The 21,515-nt window shown below is 37.0% G+C and overlaps 1 protein-coding gene across 8 annotated transcripts in view; it reads left to right on the forward strand.

Moving 5' to 3' along the window:
* Positions 1 to 21,515, forward strand: part of NSUN6 (NOP2/Sun RNA methyltransferase 6) — a 65,347-nt gene that overhangs the window by 37,848 nt on the left and 5,984 nt on the right. For 6 of the 8 annotated variants that reach the window (XM_025891887.2, XM_073885600.1, XM_073885602.1 and 3 more), the window contains 3 exons: positions 11,783 to 11,931; positions 15,667 to 15,792; positions 17,307 to 17,547. In XM_025891887.2, coding sequence (XP_025747672.1) covers positions 11,783 to 11,931; positions 15,667 to 15,792; positions 17,307 to 17,519 — 488 coding nt within the window. In that variant the 3' untranslated portion in view covers positions 17,520 to 17,547. Of the gene's footprint in view, positions 1 to 11,782; positions 11,932 to 15,666; positions 15,793 to 17,306; positions 17,548 to 18,906; positions 18,970 to 21,515 lie in introns of those variants that run through there. The other 2 variants (XR_012376076.1, XM_073885599.1) reach the window with 1 other exon arrangement.

Genomic DNA, 21,515 nt, shown 5'->3' on the forward strand with positions numbered 1-21,515 from the left:
TTTCCCAGCACCGTTTATTGAAGAGACTGTCTTTTCCCCATTGTATATTCTTGCCTCCTTTTCCATAGATTAATTGAATGTAAAAGCATGGCTTTATTTCCAAGCACTCTATCCTATTCCATTAATCTGTTTTTTCACCAGTACCATATTCTTTAAGTTACAATAGCTTTATAGTATATCTTGAAATCGGGATTGTTCAGCTTTGTTCTTCTTTTTCAAGATTGCTTTGACTATTTGGGGTCTTTTGTAGTTTCGGCAAATTTTAGTACCATTCTAATTCTGTGAAAAGCACTGTTGTTGTTTGGTAACGATTGCATTAAATGTTTAAATCGCTTTGGGTAGGATGGGCATTTTAACATTATTCTTCTTGTCCATGAGCATGGTACATTTTTCCATATGTTTGTATTGTCTTCAGTTTCTTGTTTAATTTCTTAAAATTTTCAGAGTATAGTTTTCCCCCCCTTGGTTAAATTTATTCCTAGGTATTTTTTTCTTTTTGGTACATTTGTAAATGGTATTTTCTTAATTTCTACTTCATTATTAGTGTACAGAAACACAACAGATTTCTGTACATTAATTTTACATTTTGTAACTTTACTGAATTCACTTATTTTAATAGTTTTTTTTTATGGTCTTCAGGGTTTTCTATATATAGTATCATGTCATCTCTAAAGAGTAATAATTTTATTTTCTCCTTACCAATTTGGATGCCTTTTATTTCTTGTCTGATTGCTGTGGCTAGGACTTCCAGTACTGTGTTGAATAAAAGTGATGAGAGTGAACATCCTTATTTTATTCCTGATCTTAGAGGAAAAGCTTTCAGTTTTTCACTATGGAGTTTGATATTTGGTTGTGCGTTGTTTCATAGATGGCCTTTATTACGTTGAGGTATGTTTCCCCTCAGCCCACTTTGTTGAGAGTTTTTATCATGAATGGATATTGCAGTTTGTCACATGGTTTTTCTGTATCTATTGAGATAATATGGTTTTCATCCTTCTTGTTAATGTGATGTATCACACATCCTTGCATCCCTGGAATAAATTCCACTTGATCGTGGTGAATGATCCTTTCATGTATTACTGAATTTGGTTTGCTTATGTTTTGTTGGGGATTTTTGCATCTGTCTATCAGGGATATTGGCCTGCCGTTTTCTTTTTCTGTAGTGTCTTTGTCTGGTTTTGGTAGCAGGCTAATGCTGGCCTCTTAAAATGAATTTGGAAGTTTTTCTTCCTCCTTTATTTTTTGAAATAGTTTGAGAAGAATAGGTATTAACCCTTCTTTCAGTATTTGGTAGAATTCACCTTTGAGACCATCTGGCCCTGGACTTCTGTTTTTTGGGAGTTTTTTGATTACTGATTTAATTTCATTACTAGTAATAAGTCTGTTCGAATTTTGTTTCTTTGGATTCAGTTTTGGAAGATTGTATGTTTCTAGGAATTTGTTTCTTTTACGTTGTCCAATTTGTTTGCATATAATTTTTTATAATCCTTTATATTTTTGTGGTGTTGGTTATTTCCACTCTTTCATTTCTGATTCTATTGAGTTCTCTTGATGAGTTTGGCTACAGGTTTATCAATTCTGTTCATCCTTTCAAAGAACTAGCTCTTGGTTTCATTGATCTTTTCTGGTTTTTTTTTTTTTTGGGGTCTCAATTAATTTCTGCTCTAATTTTTTTATTTACTTCCTTCTACTAACTTTGGGCTTTGTTCTTTTTTTCTTGTTCCTTTAGGTGTAAGGTCAGATTGACATTTTTCTTATTTCTTGAGATAGGTCTGTATCACTGTAGACTTCTGTCTTAGAACTTCTTTTTCTGTGTTCCCAAAATTTTGGACTGCTGTGTTTCCATTTTCATTTGTCTCCAGGTATTATTTGATTTCCTCTTTGATTTCATCATCGACCCGTTGTTATTTAGTAGCATGTTGTATAGCTACCATGTGTTTGTGTTTTTTCCAGTTTTTTTTCCTTTTAATGTATTTCTAGTTTCACATTGTGATGGTTGGGAAAGATGCTTGATATGATTTTGGTGTTCTTAAATTTATTGAGACTTATTTTGTGGCCTTATGTGTGATCTGTCTTCGAGCATGTGCCATGTGCACTAGAAGAAAATGTGTGTTTTGCTCATTTTCGATGGAATGTTCTGTATCTTTTAGGTCTATTTGGTTTATGTATCATTCAGAGCCTCTGTTTCCTTGTTGTTTTTCTGTCTGGATGATCTATCAGTTGATGTATTTGGGTTGTTAAAGTCCACTACTATTATTGTATATTATTACATTATTGTCATATTGTCCTTTTATGTTTGTTAATTGCTTTATGTATTTAGCTGCTCCTGTTTTGGGTGGATGGATATTTGCAATTGTTATATCCTCTCATTGGATTGATCCCTTTATTTTTATGTAATGCCTGCCTTTGTCTCTTATTAGAGCTTTGTTTTGAAGTCTATTTTGTTTAATTTAAGTGTTTCTACCTGGCTTTTTTTTTCCTTATGTTTGCATGGAATATCTTTTTCCATCCCTTCATTTTCAGTCTCTATGTGTCTTTAGGTCTGAAGTGAGTCTCCTATAGACAGCATATAGATGGGTCTTGGTTTTTTATTCACTCAGTCACCTATGTCTTTTAACTGGAGCATTTATTTAAACTTAAAGTAATTATTGGGACACCTGTGTGCTCAGTTTGGTTAAGTGTCTGCCCTTAGCTCAGGTCATGATCCCAGGGTCCTGGGATCAAGCCCTGTGAGGGGCTCCCTACTCAGTGGGCAGTCTCCTTCTCCCTCTGCCCCTCCCCCTAGTCATGCTCTCTCTCTTTTTCAAATAAATAAATAAATAAGATCTTTAAAGAAACTTGAAGTAATTATTGATAGATACGTACTTACTGCCATTTTGTTAATTGCTTTCTGGTTATTTTTGTAGTTCATCTCTGTTCCTTCTTTCCTTGCTCTCTTGTGGTTTAGTGGGGGTTTTTTGGTGTTATGCTTGGATTCTTTTCTCTTTAGTTTTTTGTATATCTGTTACAGATCTTTTATTTGTGGTTTCATGGTGTTCATTTGTAACATCCTGTTGTGTATTAGCAGTCTATATTAAGTTGGTGGTCACTTAAGTTTGAACACATTCTGGGAGCACAAAATTTTACTCCCCTTTCATCTTATGTATATGAGGTCATATTTTACATCTTTTTATTTTGTGTATTCCTTAAGTTTTGTAGATATACTTGATTTCACCACCTTAGTGTTTTAACCTCCATATTGGTTTTTGAGAGATTAATCTACTATGTTCACTCTGTTTGCTCTTACCAGTGAGGTTTTTTCTTTCATAATTTTCTTCTAGTTACATTCTTTTCTTTCCTCTTAAAGAATTCCCTTTAACAGTTCTCATAAGCCTGGTTTAGTGGGGATAAACTGCTTTAACTTTTATTTGTCCAGGAAACTCTATTTCTCCTTCAAGATAGCCTTGCTGGGTAGAGTATTCTTGGTTGTAGGTGTTACCTTTCAGCACTTTGAATGTATCATGCCACTTTCTTCTGGCCTACAAAGTTTCTGTTGAAAAATCAACTGATAGCCTAATTGTCAGAGCTCCCAGTGTTAGGCTCTGCTGATTTTCAAAGCCAGGTATCATGAGGACTCATCTTTCCAGTGTAAATCTCCAGGGCTGGGGTTGACAGCTTTGGGGTTTGATCCTCTCCTTCATGTTTGTGATGTCCCTTCCTTTTGTGGTTAGTCACATTGGGGGTTTGGTTATTGACCTTGTCTCCACCCCCTTACCTTTTTTGATGTGGCCTTCTCTTTATGACTAGCTGTGGAAGATCTGTTCTGACAGTCTTCAGATTTTCAGAATTAGTTGTAGTAGATGTGGTTGTTGGTTTAGTGTGTCTGTGGGATGAGGTGAACTCAAGATCCTCCTACTCTGCCATTTACCCCCAAATTTTCTAAATTTATTCCTTTTAGTTAATAAAATTCTTTTTAAGTTGAAAGAGTTTAAAGTCCTCCAAGTGGATAAGTGAGGTGTGTAGCATGAAGTGGCAAAGAGTTTATTCAGTGACTCAGTCACCGTGCACTAAGGTCAAGATTCTAGGTAGTTCTGATTTTTAAACAGTTTGTTCGGGGTACAGACTGTTTATGTAACAAATCATCCCATCCCTCAGTGGCTTAAAACAACAATAACTTTATTATTATTTCCCACAATTTTAAGGATCAACTGGGAACCCAAGTGGTTCTCACTTTCAGTGTCTTAATGCAACAGCAGTCATGTGGTACTTGAGGGAAGGGTCACCTCAGAAGCTTTGTCTACCACATACCTATTTGGAGGTTAATGGTGGCTCTCAGGTGGCACCTACACATGGCCTCTCCATGCACTGGACTTTCTCAGACCCTGTTATTTGGGTTCTGAAAACAAGTGTCTCGAGTCCCAGGCAGAAGCTGTATCACCTTTTATGACCTCATCCAAAAGTCATGTAGCATCAAGTCTGCTGTTGTCCAGAATAAAGGAGAAGGAACATTAGACCCCATCTCCTGTGGGAGAAGAATCAATGTCAAAGTGAAGGGCATGTGGGATGGGAGGTATTGTCATAGCCATCTTTGGAAAATATAATTTTTTTTCAGTTTTAAATTATTCATATGCTTAGCTATAAATTTTTAATTTATATGCACAATAGATTGTTAGCTGGACACAGAAAGAATAAATACTGGCTTGGAAAATGAAAGAGCACAAAAACAGTAATTCTGCCAATTTACTTCAGGGTGATTTTCACCTGTTCTGTAAATTGAATTAATATGATTAAAAGTTTTACATAACATAGCAAGGTGATTTAATAAAAAAAAAACCTAAAAATAAAATATTCAGTTTGAACTCTTCAAGAAGTATATTCAGTCAAGAGACTCGCAAAATTAAAGAGACTCGCAAAAATGTAAAACAATATCTATTTACACTGATTTTTGTTTTTGAAAATATGTGTTTTTCATTAAATATATTAACTGTTTAAAAAAAAAAAAAAAAAGAAGTATATTCAGTTTGGCTTTCATTTATTAGGAATAAAGATTATCCACACCTTTAATGTTATAGTTACTTGTAAGGAGTGGCCTGAATCTTATCTTTTCCCTCATAAATACAATTTATAAAAAGAAACCAGTTGTTTTTTAATATATAAGGTAAGTACTAAAAATCATTCCGGAAAGCAGTTTTTCTTCTTGATGCCAAAGGAAATATTTATGTCATATTAGAGATTTTTTGAAAGATTACTCTTTTTCTTACCTAATTTTAAATTAATCCACCTGTATTATTTGTTAAATGGGGGAAAAAATAATGGTTTTTCTTCATATAGAATGAATAGTAAAGATTGCTTTAGAATGAAAATTTGTAATCTTTAATAGTCTGACCTCACTTTTTTTTAACAGCTTTGTTGTGTATCAGTATATACTTCATGTACCATACAATTCACATATTTAAAGTTTATGGTTCACTAACTATTTTTATTCAGAGTTACGCAGGTATCATCACAATCTAATTTTTGAACAGTTTCATTACCCTGAAAAGAAACCTCATACTCATTAACATTCAACTCCCTTTTCCTTTACACTTCCACCGCCCAGGCTTAGTCAACTCTTAATCTACGTTCTGTCTCTGTAGATTGGCCTGTTCTAGATATTTCATATAAATGAAATCATGCAGTAGGTGGGCTTTTGTGACTGGTTTCATTTACTGTATTGTTTTTATGGTTTATCCATGTTGTGGTATGTTTCTGTACTTCATTCCTTTTCATGGATGAACAATATTCCACTGCACAGATGATTATCCAGTCATCATTTGGTAGACATTTGGGTTGTTTACGCTTTTTTGGCTGTTATGAATAATGTTGCTGTGAATATTTGTGTACACATTTGTGTGGACATAGGTTTCATTTCTCTTGAGCATAATACCTGCAAGTGGCATTTCTGGATCATACGGGAACTTGACATTTAACTTTCTGCAGAACTGCCAGTCTGTTTTACAAAGCAGCTGGATCATTTTGCATTTTCAGCTGCAGTGTATGAAGGTTTCAGTTTCTTCACATCCTCCCCAGCATCTGTCCCTTTGATTATAGCTTCTTGGTAGATGTGGAATACTATCTCCTGGTTTTGATATGCGTTTCTCTCTTGCTGGTTTCCCTGATGGCTGACATGTTGAGCATGTTTTCATGTGCTCGTTGGACATGTTACATCTCCTTGTCTAGTCGGATCCTTTGCCCATGTTTAAAATGGGTTGTCTTTTTATGTTTTGAGTTTTGAGAATTCTTTTATATATTCCAGATACAAGTCTTTTATTAGACATAGGATTTATAAATATTTTCTCCCATTCTGTGAGTTGTCCATTCACTTTCTCGATGATGTTCTCTGAAGCGCAAAAAGTTTTTAATTTTTTGTCCACTTTACCTATCTTTTGTTATTTGTGTTTTGGGTATCTGTAAGAATTTTACAATTTTAGTTCTTACATCTAGATCTAGAATTCGTTGTGAAATAATTTTTGTTTATGGTGTGATGGAAGAATCCAACTTGATTTTGATTCTTCCCATAGATAGTTGCCCCAGCACCTTTTGTTGAAAAACCGTTTTGCTTTGTTGAATTGTCTTGGTACCCTTGTTGACCATAAACATAGGGTTTATTTCTGGACTCTCAGGTCTCTTCCATTGACTGATGTTTTTATCTATGAGTTAGTAAGGATTGTCTTGATTACTTTAGCTTTTTAGTAAATTTTGAAATCAGGAAGTGGGATGTCTTCCAGCTTTGTTCATCTACAAATAAAGATAAGTCTATTTTTTTCTTTCTAATTTGGATGCCTTTTGTTTCATTTTCTTGCCTAATTGTCCTTGCTAGAACCTCTAGTACAATGTTTAAGCAGAAGTGGTAAAAGATGACATCCATATCTCACTGCTGATCAGTCTTTCAAGTGACTTAAAACTAGCTATAGGTTTCTCATAGATAACCTTTATTAGCCTGAGGAATTTCCCTGTTATTCCTGGTTTGCTGGGTGTTTTTAATCATAAAATAGTGTTAAATTTTGTCAAATGCTGCTTCTGTGTCTGTTGAGATGATCTTGTGGTGTTTGACCTTTATTTGATTGAGTTTCAGATGCTAAACCAACCTTGTATTCCTGGAATAAATCCTACTTGGTCATAGTGTATAATCTTTTTCACATGTTGCTAGATTGGGTTTGTTTGTATTTGTGTCCATATTCATAAGAGATACTGGTCTGTAGTTTTCTTTCTTGTGCTGTGTTTGTCGGGTTTTGGTTTTACGGTTATTCAGGCTTCATAGAATGAGTTGGGAAGTATTCTTTCTCCTGTTTTTGAAAGATTTTTATCAAGAATTATTATTCTTTTTAAATGTTAGGTAGATTCATGAATGAAAGCATCTGGCTAGGGCTTTTCTTTGTGGAAAAAAATTCTTTTTTTTAAAGATTATTTGTGACAGAGAGAGAGAGAGAGAGAGAGAGTGCACACACAAGCAGGGAGAGCAGGCAAAGTAGGCAAAGGGAGAGGCAGGTTCCCCACTGAGCAAGGAGCCAGATGCCGCACTCGATCTCAGGACTCTGGGATCATGACCTGAGCTTAACTGACTGAGCCACCCAGGTGTCCCTCTTTGTGGAAATTTTAAAAAGAATTATTAATTCAGTCTCTTTACTTACTATAGATTTATTCAGATTTTCTTTCTTCTTAAATCATTTTCAGTAGTTTGTGTTTTGCTAATAATTTATCCATGTCATCTAAATTACCTGTACAGTTGTTCGTAGTATTCCTTTTTAATTATTTTTCTTTCCATCAGGTCAGTAGTCCTCTTTGTAATTCCTGATACTAGTATTTTGAGTCTTTTCTCTTTGTCAGTCTAGCTAAAGTTTTGCCCATTTTGTTGCTCCTTTCAAAGAATTAATGTTTGGTTTTGCTGATCCTTTCTCTTGTTTTTTTTTTTTTTTAATTCTCTATTTCATTAATTTCTGCTCTAACCTTTATTATTTTCCTCATTTTTTAGTTTGCTTTTCTTTTTCCCTCGTTTTAAGATAGAAGTCTAGGTTGTTGATTTGAGATCTTTTTTAGAGACGTAGGTGTTGATAGCTGTAATTTTCCCTCTAAGCAGTGTCTCACTGCTTCCCATAAGTTTGGGTGTGTTGTATTTTTGTTTTTATTCATGTCAAATCATTTTATGATTTACCTATGATTTCTTTGACCCATGGTTATTTTGGAGCATGTGTTTTAACTTCCACATATTTGTGAATTTCCCAAATTGCCTTGTATTACTAACATATTTTCATTCCATTTTGGTGGAGAACAAATGTATGAGTTGAACCTTCTAAAATGTACTGATCTGTGTTTTGTGGCCTCACTTATGTTCTTTCTTAGAGAATGATTCATGTGCCCTGGAAAAGAATGTGTATTCTACCATTGTTGAGTGGAATGTTCTGTAGATAATCTGTTAGGTCTCCTTTGTGTTGAAATGTTCTGTTTCTTTTCTGATCCTGTGCCTGGTTGTTATTTTTATTATTGAAAGTTAGGTTTGGAAGTCTCCAACCATTGTTGAATGGTATATTTCTCCCTTTAGTTCTCCCGGTTTTTGTTTTTATATTTGGAGGTTCTTTTGTAAGGTGGGGGTAAGAAGAGTTGTGGCTTTGGTATTGCCTGGGCTAGAGCTGCCCATGTATGGAGTGGGGGCTGGATGGAGGAAGGGAGCCCCAGAGTTTTCAGCTGGTCTTCACCTGGAATTGAGCAACTCGGGACTTGAGGAGTTGAGACATGCTGGCAGGCCTGTCACTTCCAGTGTAGGGAGAGAGGCAGCCATGTGTTCTTGGCTGCACCCACATGAAATGGATCACTTTTCACTCTGAGCTTCAGGGAAGAGGCTGTTGGGACAAAGGAAGGAACAGATTGTGGCTCAGATACCACAGACATTCACATTTCTTAGATTTTCTTTAATAAGTTTCTTCATTTGATATATATCCTGGACATTTTCTAGAGACTTTAAATGGTGGTTTTTGTTGTAATTTTTACCAGTTGTTTCACTGGGGAGAAGGTATGCATACCCTCATTCCAAAAGTTGTCTCAGTCTCGTTATTTGTATCATGAAATTGCTCCTTAATTATACAACGCTCCAAACTAATGCAGTTTTAGAAATCACTAAAGGTAGTTGTAAGATTATGTATTAAGAGAAAAAGGTTTGCATAAGTAAAAAGTTGTATACTAAGTATAAATGTATAAGTGAAATGTTCACTCCATGGCTTTCTAGTTTGGAACAAGAGAAATTTCTCTTGGACCAGGTACATTTGGGGGCCATTTGGTGATCTTGGTCTGATTTTAGATAAGTTTAGAACATTTTTATGAATTTCTCAATTTCTGTATAATTATCCACTACCTTTTATGAAAATGGTACTTCTTAAGAACAGTGAGTTCAGTGATGAGGCATTATTGTCCCTCCCCCTGTCAGAGCCATGGCATATGGTTATGCTCTGTCCAAGGGCACCTGGCTGAGGGATATGTTGAGGGGCTGAATTCCAACCTGTGCTGTGTTTATCTTGGGGCAGGACTATGTGAATCCCGAGGTGTAGATAGCTTAATCCTAGTTCACACAAAGGTATTTTGTGGGCTTGCAGATATTTTTAAGGTATTGTCAGTGCCTGGGGGGAAGTAAGACATGAACACTAGAGACTATATACAGCCAGGGGCACCTGGGTGGCACAGTCATTTAAGCGTCCGACTCAGTTTCCGCTCAGCTCATGATCTCAGGGTTGGGAGATGGAGCCCCACACTGGGTTCCGTGCTCAGCATGAAGTCTGATCCAGATTCTCTCTCCCTCTCCCTCTACCCCTCCCTGCCATGTGCTCGTGCTCTCTCTCTCTCGAATAAATTAAAAAAACAAAACAAAACATACATCCAAAAGATACCAAGTGCTGTGGGAACTCAGAGGGAAGGATTACTTCTTAGAGGGATGATGGAAAAAGCATTTAAGTGAGGAGGTGGCATTTGTTAGGCCTTGAAAGTGTAGACAGCATTTTAACAAATGGAAATGAATGCAGGGGGCTTCTCAGGTGAATAGAATTAGTAGAAGCATGGAAATAGGAAAGTTCATGACATTTTTGGGTAACAAAGTGGTGATGTGGGTTGGTTTGTTTTTAACATTGGTGAATATGGGGGAGTACTGAGAAATGTGGCCGGAGAACAATCTGGATGAGGCCAGATTGTTCATTGTTAATGGTCTTGTATTTGTTAGTCTCAGGAGTTGATTCCAGAGATTTAGGTAACTGGCGGAATAGTTTTTGGTTTTGTTTTACTTTGTTAAAGGGAAATGAATAACTGGTTGAGAGCTGTGTTTTGGGAGAATTTGGCCACAGGATTAAAAAAAAGTATACAAGGTATTTCAACAGAAAGAATTCATTATAAATTTATACTAAAAAGAGACAATTTAGTATAAATAAGTAGTATAAGGAATCTGTGAAATAGATGTTGAAGAGCTGGAAAAGCAAAGATCACCAAGGCATCCTAGAGCTAATCACTGCAGAAAGCAGCTACTACCCCTGTAGTTCTTCTAATCAATAAGAGAAAGATAACGGGGGCACCTGGGTGGCTCAGTCGGTTAAACATCTGCTTTCGGCCCAGGTCATGATCTCCGGGTCCTGGGATCGAGCCCCACATGGGGGGCTCCCTACTCAGCGGGGAGTCGCTTCTCCTTTTGCCCCTCCCCCTGCTTGTGCATGCTCTCTCTCAAATAAGTAAATTAATTAAAATCTTTCAAAAAAGAGAAAGACAAGAGTTTTAGTAGGAAAAGGACAAAACAAAGAATAGTCTTAGTAGGAAAAGGACAAAACAAAGAATTTGACTATATATAGAAAAAATACAAATGGCCAATAAAACAATAATAAAAATAATAATCCTTTGAAGATTTGGGGAGAATAAGTATAATCACAATGGAAATGGAAATTGGTATAGTCTTTCTAGAGCATTTTTTCAGTATGTATCAAAAACCTTAAAAATAACTGAGAAGATATTCTGAGACAGGTAAGAAAGCAAGGATGGTTTTAGACAGAGATAAGTTAAATTGGTAAGAGCTCCTGTCTGACAGTTTTGCAGTCAGAGAAAAGCAGGTTATCTTGGTGTGATAGAACATTGCTGTGGCTACTGTAGACAATCAACTGGCTTCCTATGAATGCAGTCAGCAGTAATGGCTTGCTTGCAGTTAGATAGCATAAATATATAAGCAGACTGTTTGGTTTCATGACTTTGTCCAGTAACACTTAAATAGCTTAAAAGTTAGTGGAAAGTTATTCAAGTGAATGCAAAGGGAAACCTGTGGAAGATTAGATGCAGGGAGATACTGACTTACTCTAGGGCGTAGCCTTGCTGATGGCGCAGAAGCAAGGAGAGTGAGGAACCTCAGAACCAGTAGATTTGACCAGAACCTAACAGGTACTCTTCCTTTCTGGGGCTGTCTGCAGTAGGGATTGCCAAGAGAAGTGTCAGCTCTCAGGATGACTAGAATTAATTCCAGGTCCTACCTCTGATAAAGTATGGCTCCTGACACTGGGGATTCAGAGTTTCATTTGATCAGGCCTTGATTTGTACAGTGTCAACAGAATAACCCTCAGTTATAATAATCACATTTTTAACCATTTTGCATATGTCGGAATTAGTTTTATCAGCTACTTGAAAGGAGAAATTGTTTTTCTCTGTAGTGTAGATTATGATTTTAAATTCCTGATAATTGTTTCTATCTCAGGAGGTTTCTATTCTAGACCAGTAGGCAGATACCAAATTATGTTTATAATTCTCTTCATAGGAAAACCTCCATTCTTACCAGAATCTTTTGACCGAATTCTTCTTGATGCACCATGCAGTGGGATGGGACAGAGACCAAACATGGCTTGTTCTTGGACTTTGAAGGAAGTGACATCGTATCAACCGTTACAGAGAAAACTCTTCACTGTGGTATGTGAGGATACTTTGATGTGAAAGAAAGTTGACCTTCATAGTTTGATGTTTCAAAGACTGAGGGCAATGTTCATAGCAGCATTTTTCACAGTAACCAAAATGTGGAAACAGCCCATCAAGAGGTCCATCAACAGGTGAATGGATAAGCAAATTCTGCTACAACGTGAATGAACTTTGGAAACATTCTGCCAAGTGATAGAAGCCAGACACAGAAAGAAATATATTGTCTGTTTCCATTTATATAAGTTAACTAGAATAGGAGCATTGGTAGAGACAGAAAGTAGAATAGAGGTTACCAGAGGCTGGAGAGGCGGGAGAATGGGGATTTAGTGTTTCCTGGGTACGGAGTTTGAGTTTGGGAAGAGGAAGAGTTCTAGAGATGAGTGGTAGTGATGGTTGCATGCCAGTGTGAATGTACTTAATGCCACCCAGTTGTAAGCTTACAAGGGGTTACGATGGCAAATTTTATGTTATGTTTATTTTATCATACAAAAAAGGACAGAGAATACCTAGTTTTAAATACAAGAAGCTTTCATTTCTGTAGATCACTCTTTCATTTAAAAGCAGTAGCAGGATTTCCTCACTGAGACATTCAGTGACTTCCCAGTATTCTGATAATATCTTAAAGAAGCCCCCGAGCCGTTAACATCATAGTTAAGAACTGATGTGTAAGGAATGGGATATAAAATAAATTACTCTTTTTTTTTTATAGGGCTTATGGATCATCTTAGCATATGAGAAGCAGGAAGTCCAGGGGAGGGAAGCACAATGATGAGAAGGAGAAGGGACTATTCACTGTAGGATATAGAAGAACCGTAAAAACTTTGCCAATTTAACTGGTGCCTAGCATGTTTCAGGAGAAGCCCAAATAGAGCATTTGAGGATCTCTTTCAGGCTTGCACAAATGATTATGTGGATTTCACAGAACGTAGACAGCATTTGACCAAAGATGACGTTATCATTTCCCCTCAGCCCTGTAATTATAAGTACATAAGCTTCAGCAATAATGGATGCACTGTAATTATTCAGTCTCTAAAGTTGTCTTCAAGTACATTTTTGCTTATCTGTCTAGTATCTCCTGTTATACACAAAGGATGCACTGGTAGTAGATTATTTAACTATTTCTTCTGTACTGTCTTCAAAGAACACAACCTGGAAGTGAACAGCAAAAAAAAGGAAGCTTTACTTATAGCTGAAACCCACTTTAACTTGAGAGTAAAATTAGGACACCGTTTCAGTAAACATTTATTATTTATTTTTTTAGAGAGAGACAGAGAGATTGGGGAGCAGGGGGAAGAGGTAGAGAAGGAGAAAGAAACTCAAGCAGACTCCACGCTGAGCACGGAGTCCGACATCTGAGATCACAACCTGAGCTGAAACCGAGAGTCAGACGCTTAACCAGCTGCACCAGCCAGGTGCCCCAAGACACTGTTATAAAAGACTGGGCTTTTTGGGATGCCTGGGTGGCTCAGTCGGTTAAGTGTCTGTCTTCAGCTCAAGTCCTGATCCCAGGGTCCTGAGATCGAGCCCCACATCGGGCTCCCTGCTCAGCAGAGAGCCTGCTTCTCCCTCTCCCTCTGCTGTTCCCCCTGCTTGTGCACGTGTGCGCGCTCTCTCTCTCTCTCTCTCTCTCTCACAAATGAGTAAAATCTTTAAAAAAAAAATTTAAAAGACTGAGCTTTTTGTTCTTTTTAGGTCCGAGCAGAAAATTTTAAAAGGCTACTTAGTAGTTGCAGTGATTGCAATGAAGAGGAACAGCTGGCTGTGTACAAAAGAGACTTTAAAATATAGCAGGTTTGCCAGTTAGCACTGAGAGGCATTAGCTGAGAATGTGGACTTTATAATCACACACATCTTGTTTGGAGCTGTGCTTCTTCCACATAAGTGACTTTAGGTACATTGGTTTCCATATATGAGAAATGGGGATTATAAGTCTACCTAATAGGTTCACCTCATTGGCAGTAGTAACCATACCACATGGTTGTGAGTAAATTGAGAAAATCCATGTAAAATGCTTACAACAATAACTGGCACACAGTAACAGTTTAAATTTTGATCAGCCTACTCTAGTTAAAGCACAAATATATACTATATATGATAAAAACATACTATATGCAGTATATATAGTATACTATGTGTTATATAGTTTTACTTCTATATACTATGTAACTAACGTGTGTGTGTGTGTATATATATAGTAGTATACTATGTATAGTATATATTTTAAAGATTTTCTTTAAATGTTTTTAAATATCTGGGACTTTGAAAAGATAAACTCTTAGGGGCGCCTGGGTGGCTCAGTCAGTTGAGCGTCTGCCTCTGGCTCAGGTCATGATCCCAGGGTCCTGGGATCAAGTCCCACGTTGGGTTCCCTGCTCAGTGGGGAGCCTGCTTCTCTGCTTGCCACTCCCCCTGCTCATGCACGCTCTCTCTCTCTCTGTCTCTGACAAATATATAAATGAAAAAAAAAATGTTAAAAAAAGATAAACTCTTAGTTGGGAAAAACTCATTTTCTTATAATACTGGTTTCCTGATTCACTTACTTACTGGACAGATTTTCACTGAACACCTAACCATAATGTAATATATGCTATTCTGAGTATTATCAATATAGTAGTGAAAAAAATAACAATCTCTGACTTATTCATGGGGTGTCTATTCTAACTGGGGAGGAAAATAAGGTGAATTAGGTTATTAAGTATAGTAACAGAGCAGTAACCCTATGGAGCAAACTAAAGAAGGGAGGATAGGAGTGCTAGCTTTGAATGGTTGTAGTGTTACCTGGGACGGTCAGGTGCTGGAAAGGCGGCAGAGACCCAAAGACATTGTGAAGAAGCCGTGCAGAGAATTGGAGTTTCCCAGCTCGTGCGCCGCTTCTGAGGCGGGAATGTGCCGTGTGTACTCCAGGACAGCAAAGGCCAGTGTTGCTAAAGCAGAGTGAGCGAGATGTGTGAGGTGCGGTCAGAAGGGCAGCCAGAGGCCTGCTCTGGGTAGGGCCTGGAAAACCCCTGTGAGGACTTGGGCTTTGACTCCGAGTCATAAGTCAGGGCATTTGAAGGGTTTTGCGTGAAGTGACAAGTTTTTAAAAACACTGCCCGGGCAGCTGTATGGAGAAGAGGTTATAGGAGGGCAGACAAGAAAGCAGGTGGACTAAGAGGGAGGCTGCAGTAATCCAGGCCAAAGACAGTGGGGCTCGGACCAGGATGATAGCAGTGGAAGGAGCCAAATTCTGGATAGAATTTAAAGGAAGAGCCAGTAGAATTTGCCAATGGATGGGGAGTGTGAGAGAAAGGGAGGCATAAAAGATAGTATCAGGTTTGGGGCCTGAAAATAGCACATCTCTAATAGGTCTCGGAGGGAAGATAGATGTTCACTTTGGGACCTGTTGAATTTGATAGCAGACATATGGAGAAGGCAAGTAAATACATGAGTACAGAGTTCAGAAAGGAGTATGGCTTAAAAAGTGTGCATGTGTGAGTTTTGGACACAAAAAGTGGTATCTAAAGCAGTGAAACTGAATGAATATTTTCGGGAAAGTCTTGGTTTAAATGGATTATAACAGCTCCAAGATAGTGAAATGTACCTAGTCTGGAACACTCTAATTAGAGAACAAATCTTGGTCATATGGAATATTTATCCCAAACACTTGAAAGGTGGTATCCTGTCGATCTAAAATCCCATAAAATGTTGCTTTTGCCTTGTGATACACAGAGTCTGATCATGTTTCTTTAGGCAGTTGAGCTGCTGAAGCCGTGGGGCGTGCTGGTTTATAGCACATGCACCATCACGCTGGCAGAAAACGAAGAACAGGTTGCCTGGGCCCTCAGAACATTTCCTTACCTTCAGCTTCAGCCCCAGGTAAGAATAATTTCAGTTTTCTCTGTGTAATCTGACAAATTACAGAAAGCTGAGTGTGGGGATAAACACAAGGTTGTTATAGGAAGAACTATGTCAAGCAAAACTTCGGAAACAAATACTGCAGTAAACAAGAATGCTTCTCTAATGAGATCTGTTTTAGACTGTCCGGAGAGAATTTCCACATCCTAACAAAGTTTTTCTCTGTTTTCGTTCCTTGCCATTGTGTTAAAATGCCACAGAGCCCAAGTGTACTCGTGTTACATACTTCTTTCACTTGTGGCTCTTGTTTATCTTTTTTTTTTCTAAAAAGTTGTTGGTTCTTTTCCCCTCCTATTCCTAGATTGTGTTGGTATGGAGTATGTTCACCATTTTTTCGCAAGTCACATCAGGGCTAACCAAGGGGGGACAAATGGTTCAGTAATATTGCTTCCTTATGGCTTCTGACATAAAATATCTAACATTTAAAAAGCTTTCTTATACTTTATTTCACCTGTCTCAGTTTTTGTCAAAAGTATGACTATATTTTTAACCCATGATGTTTGGGATGAAGTGTAAATCTGTAATAATGCTCACATTCAGTTAGATACATTGAACATCTAACTTCAGTACCCTCCTATACAGAATTCTAGTTAGGTAATTGGAATGTATGAATAAAAAGCAATCCAGAGATGGTTTCTAGACTCAGAAAGGAAGGTAATTGCATTGTAGAGGAAAGGAAGACTTCAGAATTCACTTGAATTTTATGTGTGTGTGTGTGTGTGTGTGTGTGTACGTATGCATATACATTCAGTATATGGATATACACTCAATTATACCTAAAAGAGAAATTCCCCCCCCGGATTAATAAACAGTAGGTTAATAATACATAAGTATTAAACATAACAATTATATTTAGGATTATGGATCTTGTGCAGTCGTGGTTCACACATATCACTCAATTCCTTATGATTCTGTATTCTAAACTAATTGACGCAGCCTTAATTTATCTCTAATATTTGTTCTAGTACATTCAAAAACAACAATAGGAATTTTTTATCATCCAGTTGGTATGGGTCAGAGAAAGTCACCTTTAGGTGCCTGAGGAACTCCCGTCAGCTTTGGGGAATGTGATAATAAAGCTGAATTTTATTGCTGTTATTGATAAAAATGATCCACTTACCGAGTGACCACTATATGCCAGGCATACTACCACCTTATTAAATAAAGTCTTAGAACTGAGTATTTTATCTGTTTTATAGATGAGGAAACAGAGTTAAAGTTACTTAAGATCACACAGCAAAAATGTGGCAAAGCTGCAGTTTTTGATGAGCATTTGGGTCATAATAGATACTCAGTGTATCAGATGACCATATATTACTACCCAGAAAAACTGCATGTCCATTCCACAGAGATACCATTTGTCTGTTTTTGGAATTGGTGATACTTATACCTCAGTTTCGTCTTTTAACTTAAATTGTATGCAGGCACACTTACCAATGATAGGATGTTCACATCTTCTCATTTTCTCCAAACAGGACCCACATATTGGAGGAGAAGGAATGGTGGGAGCTGGCCTCTCACTGGAACAATTGAAACAGCTGCAGCGATTTGATCCATCTGTTGTGCCATTACAGGACACTGACATTGATTCTCTCAGAGATGCCAGAATAGAAGACATGATTTGGCTGGCAAATAAGGATTGTATAGGGTTTTTTATTGCAAAATTCATAAAATGCAAAAGCACATAGATCCTTAGAAATAAAAATTCCAAACGTTTGCTGTATGGTTTTCTTTTTTTTTTTTCTTTTACCCAGCTGTTGTCGGGCCTGGTGATGGATGGCATAGTTGCTAAGGAAGCAGAAAAGACTATCAGCAGTTGGACCAGGGACCAAGAGATTTGACCAAGAGATTAGTTCATGGAGGAAGTAGTTGGGGGTGGTATGAGATTATATTCTGTGTTTTTTAAGTAATTTTTTTCTTAAGGATTTAGCACAGTAAAAGGAAAAGGAGATGCCTATGGATATCTGGAGCATATTTTCATTTGGGGTTTTGTGTTTTAATGTGTAAAGAATGTAAGTCATTTTTAATGTTAAAATTTGTGATTGTAACAAAGGAATAAAATGAGCAATAATTTAATTTGGTAAAAAATGTTCTTGAGTTCCTAAAGTGGTTCCCTAAGAATTCAGGGTATGGGAACTCTGTTTTCCATGTACCCATAACTGAGTTGAGCATTTTATCAGTTTTTCTGTTTACTATATGATAAATCAACTTTTTTTTTTTAAGATTTATTGATTTATTTGAGAGAGCGTGAGTGAGAGGGGCTGAGGGAGAGGGAGAGAGAATCTCAAGCAGACTGTGCTGAGCACAGAGCACGACACTGGGCTTGATCTCGCGACCCTGAGCTTGAAACCAAGAGTTGTATGCTTAACCAACTGAGCCATCCAGGTGCCCCTTAAATCAACTCTTTCAAATGAAGTCTAGATCTCTTCTAAATAGTAGTGTGCCTTTACCATGTTTACTTTTTTTCATGCTTTTAAAAACCTAAAACAAATACTTTCTTCACTCTGTACATTAAAATTATGAGAATATTCCACAATTTGGGTACGTTTCATCATCCATCGGAACATCTATTTATACAAGTTAATGTGATATGACTGGGGAGATGGAAAAAACCAGCTTCTGGTAGCTGGGAACTGGCTTGGCACTTACACTTTGGTGTTCTCTTGAACATAAATTCACTGAACACCAACACAGACAAAGCAACTGTGAATATAGTAGATCACAACAAAAAAAAGACCACTTCATAATCAAAATCTAGAATCCAACAAAAAACACAAACATCCCCTTAACTGCAGAAGTGACCAAACATCCCACTGTTAGCAGCCAACATGTGACTGCTTTTATTAAAAATTATAACCTTTGGCTTGCTTCATCCTACTGCTTTTTAGATAAGACATGTTAAAATACTCAATACCCAGCCCAGTTTAAAGGCTGTCTCATATAGTGTTAAATACATTTAAATGTTTTAACTTTCATTTGGATCACCCCCGAGTTTCTCAGCCTTGGGTATATAAATAAGGTGGACAATTGGGAACAATTCCCTAATAGTAGTTTCTTTTTTTTTTGTCCTCCAAGGTTTCTGTTAGGAATTTCTCCTGACTGTTGTGTCCATCAAGATGGCAAGGTCTTTTAGATCAGGTAAGATCTTTAGCAGGCCTCTTCTTTGAGGAAGCCTTTCTTGAACATCCTTCGCTGAGGTTGGCTTAGGCATTTCTGTCCTTCCATACACCCCTAGGAACCACTTCTACTGCCCTCATGGCACTGAACACACTCACTCTTAGTTTAATAGGCATGCTTCTTACCCCTCCCATCCCCCAGGCCCCGGAAAGTCTCGGAGGCAGGAACCCTATCTTTTCTCTCACTGCTTTAGAGCAGATCATCAATACATGCTTTATTCAATGAGGGATAAGGTATTTCAAGCTCCAAAAGATTCAAGTATGTGACTGACTGCTTTATGTCCCTCATTCTGCCTTTTTATCCAGTAGATGTTCTTGGACTAAAGAGAAGCACTGTTGACCTATGTAATTCCGTTTCTAGGGCTCCGCACATTTCTCCAAACTTTGTTTTAAAAAATGCACGTCTTCTCATGCTCTCTTCCAAGCCTTACATGCTCAGCTGAAAATCGTAGACAGGGAGACGAGCGGTAGACATGTAAACTGTTGATTGATACTGACAAATAGCAAAATACTAAGCGATGCAGGCAAAACAAAAAAATATTTGCATATTAACAGGAGGACAAAGAATAATTTCAAAAATGTTGGCTTTGACAAAGACCTTTTCAGCAGGTCTCATTCCTTCCAAAAATCGGGCAAATTGGAAAATAAGACACAATCTTAAGGGACACGAAGTTAAGAAAAAGAATAAAAAGGGGAAAAATCTGGGAAATGTGGAGAAAAAGAATATATTCTCTCAACATATTTCAGGGTTAACATAGATATTTCTGTGAAACAAAAAAACTTCAATTTAACAGTGAGTACATTTTACTTCAAAACCCTGTGCCACATTTTACTTTAAATAGTAGGGTGAAGTACAAATATAATATAGCCAGAATTAAATAACTGGCCTAGAATCATCTAGTTACCTATTTTCTCTGTGTGACTCTTGATATATTACTAATAAGATGAGAGTATCCAAGACTATCAGCATTGTATCATTGAGCAAACGGGTAAGAGTGAGGATTTAAATTTGTCATCAAGATGGATCTTAATTTTAAGAATGAAGGAAGAATAAAAAAATCAAGAATTGCCACACACAGTGAATTAAGGTGGGAGAAAGCTCACTCGACTATTTTAAAAGATCTTTACCTTCTGTAAACTAGCATTTTATCAGACATAATGGGAAATCGCTTAAGTAACCTTAGGGATTAGCATTGCCCTTAAGATAGATGCTCCACCGTGGGAAGTGTTGAAAATCTGACATATTCTCAACTTTAAGAATCATTCCTAAAATGGCAATTAATACTACTACTACTAATAAACAGTGCAGAAAGCCAGCTCTTTATTTGTTTTATATGAATGACTTTAAACCAGATTTGTTGAACAGTTCAGTGTAGCTGACAGTGAATGTTTAACAGGAATGCATAGCAGACCATGTTAAAAATGTGGCATTGTCCCAAAGTACAATATGACTAAGACATCCTACATTTAGCAGCACCTTTTTGTAACAGTAACTTAAATGAGCAGTAGGGAAAGAGCATAGGAAAAACTGAAATGGGTTTGACAAAACACAGAACTATTAAGAACAGTTCCATTTCCAGCATTTTCTAGGTTGACTACAAAGATCATGATTCTACAACTGAGTAGGTTAAGGTTAAGCCTTTGCTGAGTGAAAAGACTAATTTTACATTCCACAAGTCAGTAAAATCTCCCATTGCCCTTGGGATTATTTCTTCATTTACAAATTGAGTACACACTGTTCACACATATGCCTGCTATACAGTTTTCACGTACAGATGCTCAGTGTCAAATCCTGCAATATAGTTTTTTGAGGAATACTCTGATTTGGACTAATATGTTTCACAGTAAAGTGAAAAATTAAGAATCCAGGTTAAAAAGTTTTAAAACTGGAATCTATTAGCATGACTCTTTGAGAGGGATTAGTGGTAGCAGCATGTAAGATAAATACCAGTTATACTTAAAGAGTTTTAAATATCCCAAAGTCATTAATTGGGATGCAAGTTTTCAGAAATATTTATACAAGTAACTTTAACTGGAATATGGTTTCCCAATGATATGAATATTTTACATCAAAAATGTATATATTATGACTACTGTTTTTATATTCAATAAATAAATTTGTCAACAGTACAGAGCTAATTAACAAAAAGATTAATTCTGAGGAAAATGTTCCTTCTATTAGCTGATAAGACCCTTCAAATGTGACTCATTTTTAAAACTGAGTTTTCTTGCAGGGGAAGGGAAATAAGGAGTTAAATGTGAAACAGTTTACTTAGAAAGGTCCCAGAATTTTTGGCAAGAACCTGGAATAATCAAAGAAGCAAAACAAATAGATTAACTTAACAAAATAATAATTTCATAACGTACAGATCCGAAGTGAGGCAATTATAGCTCGGCATTTTCCAGGGACAAACTTCAGGTGCTGGGTACTTGCACACCTCATACTGTCTTACCTGTCCAGTCATGACTGGACAAAATGTACACATAGCGACAAGGAGAAGGCGGTTT

Source organism: Callorhinus ursinus, unplaced genomic scaffold (genome assembly GCF_003265705.2).
Source record: "Callorhinus ursinus isolate GAN/ISIS: 27379988/994484 unplaced genomic scaffold, GSC_fseal_2.0 scaffold63, whole genome shotgun sequence".
Lineage (NCBI taxonomy): Eukaryota > Metazoa > Chordata > Mammalia > Carnivora > Otariidae > Callorhinus > Callorhinus ursinus.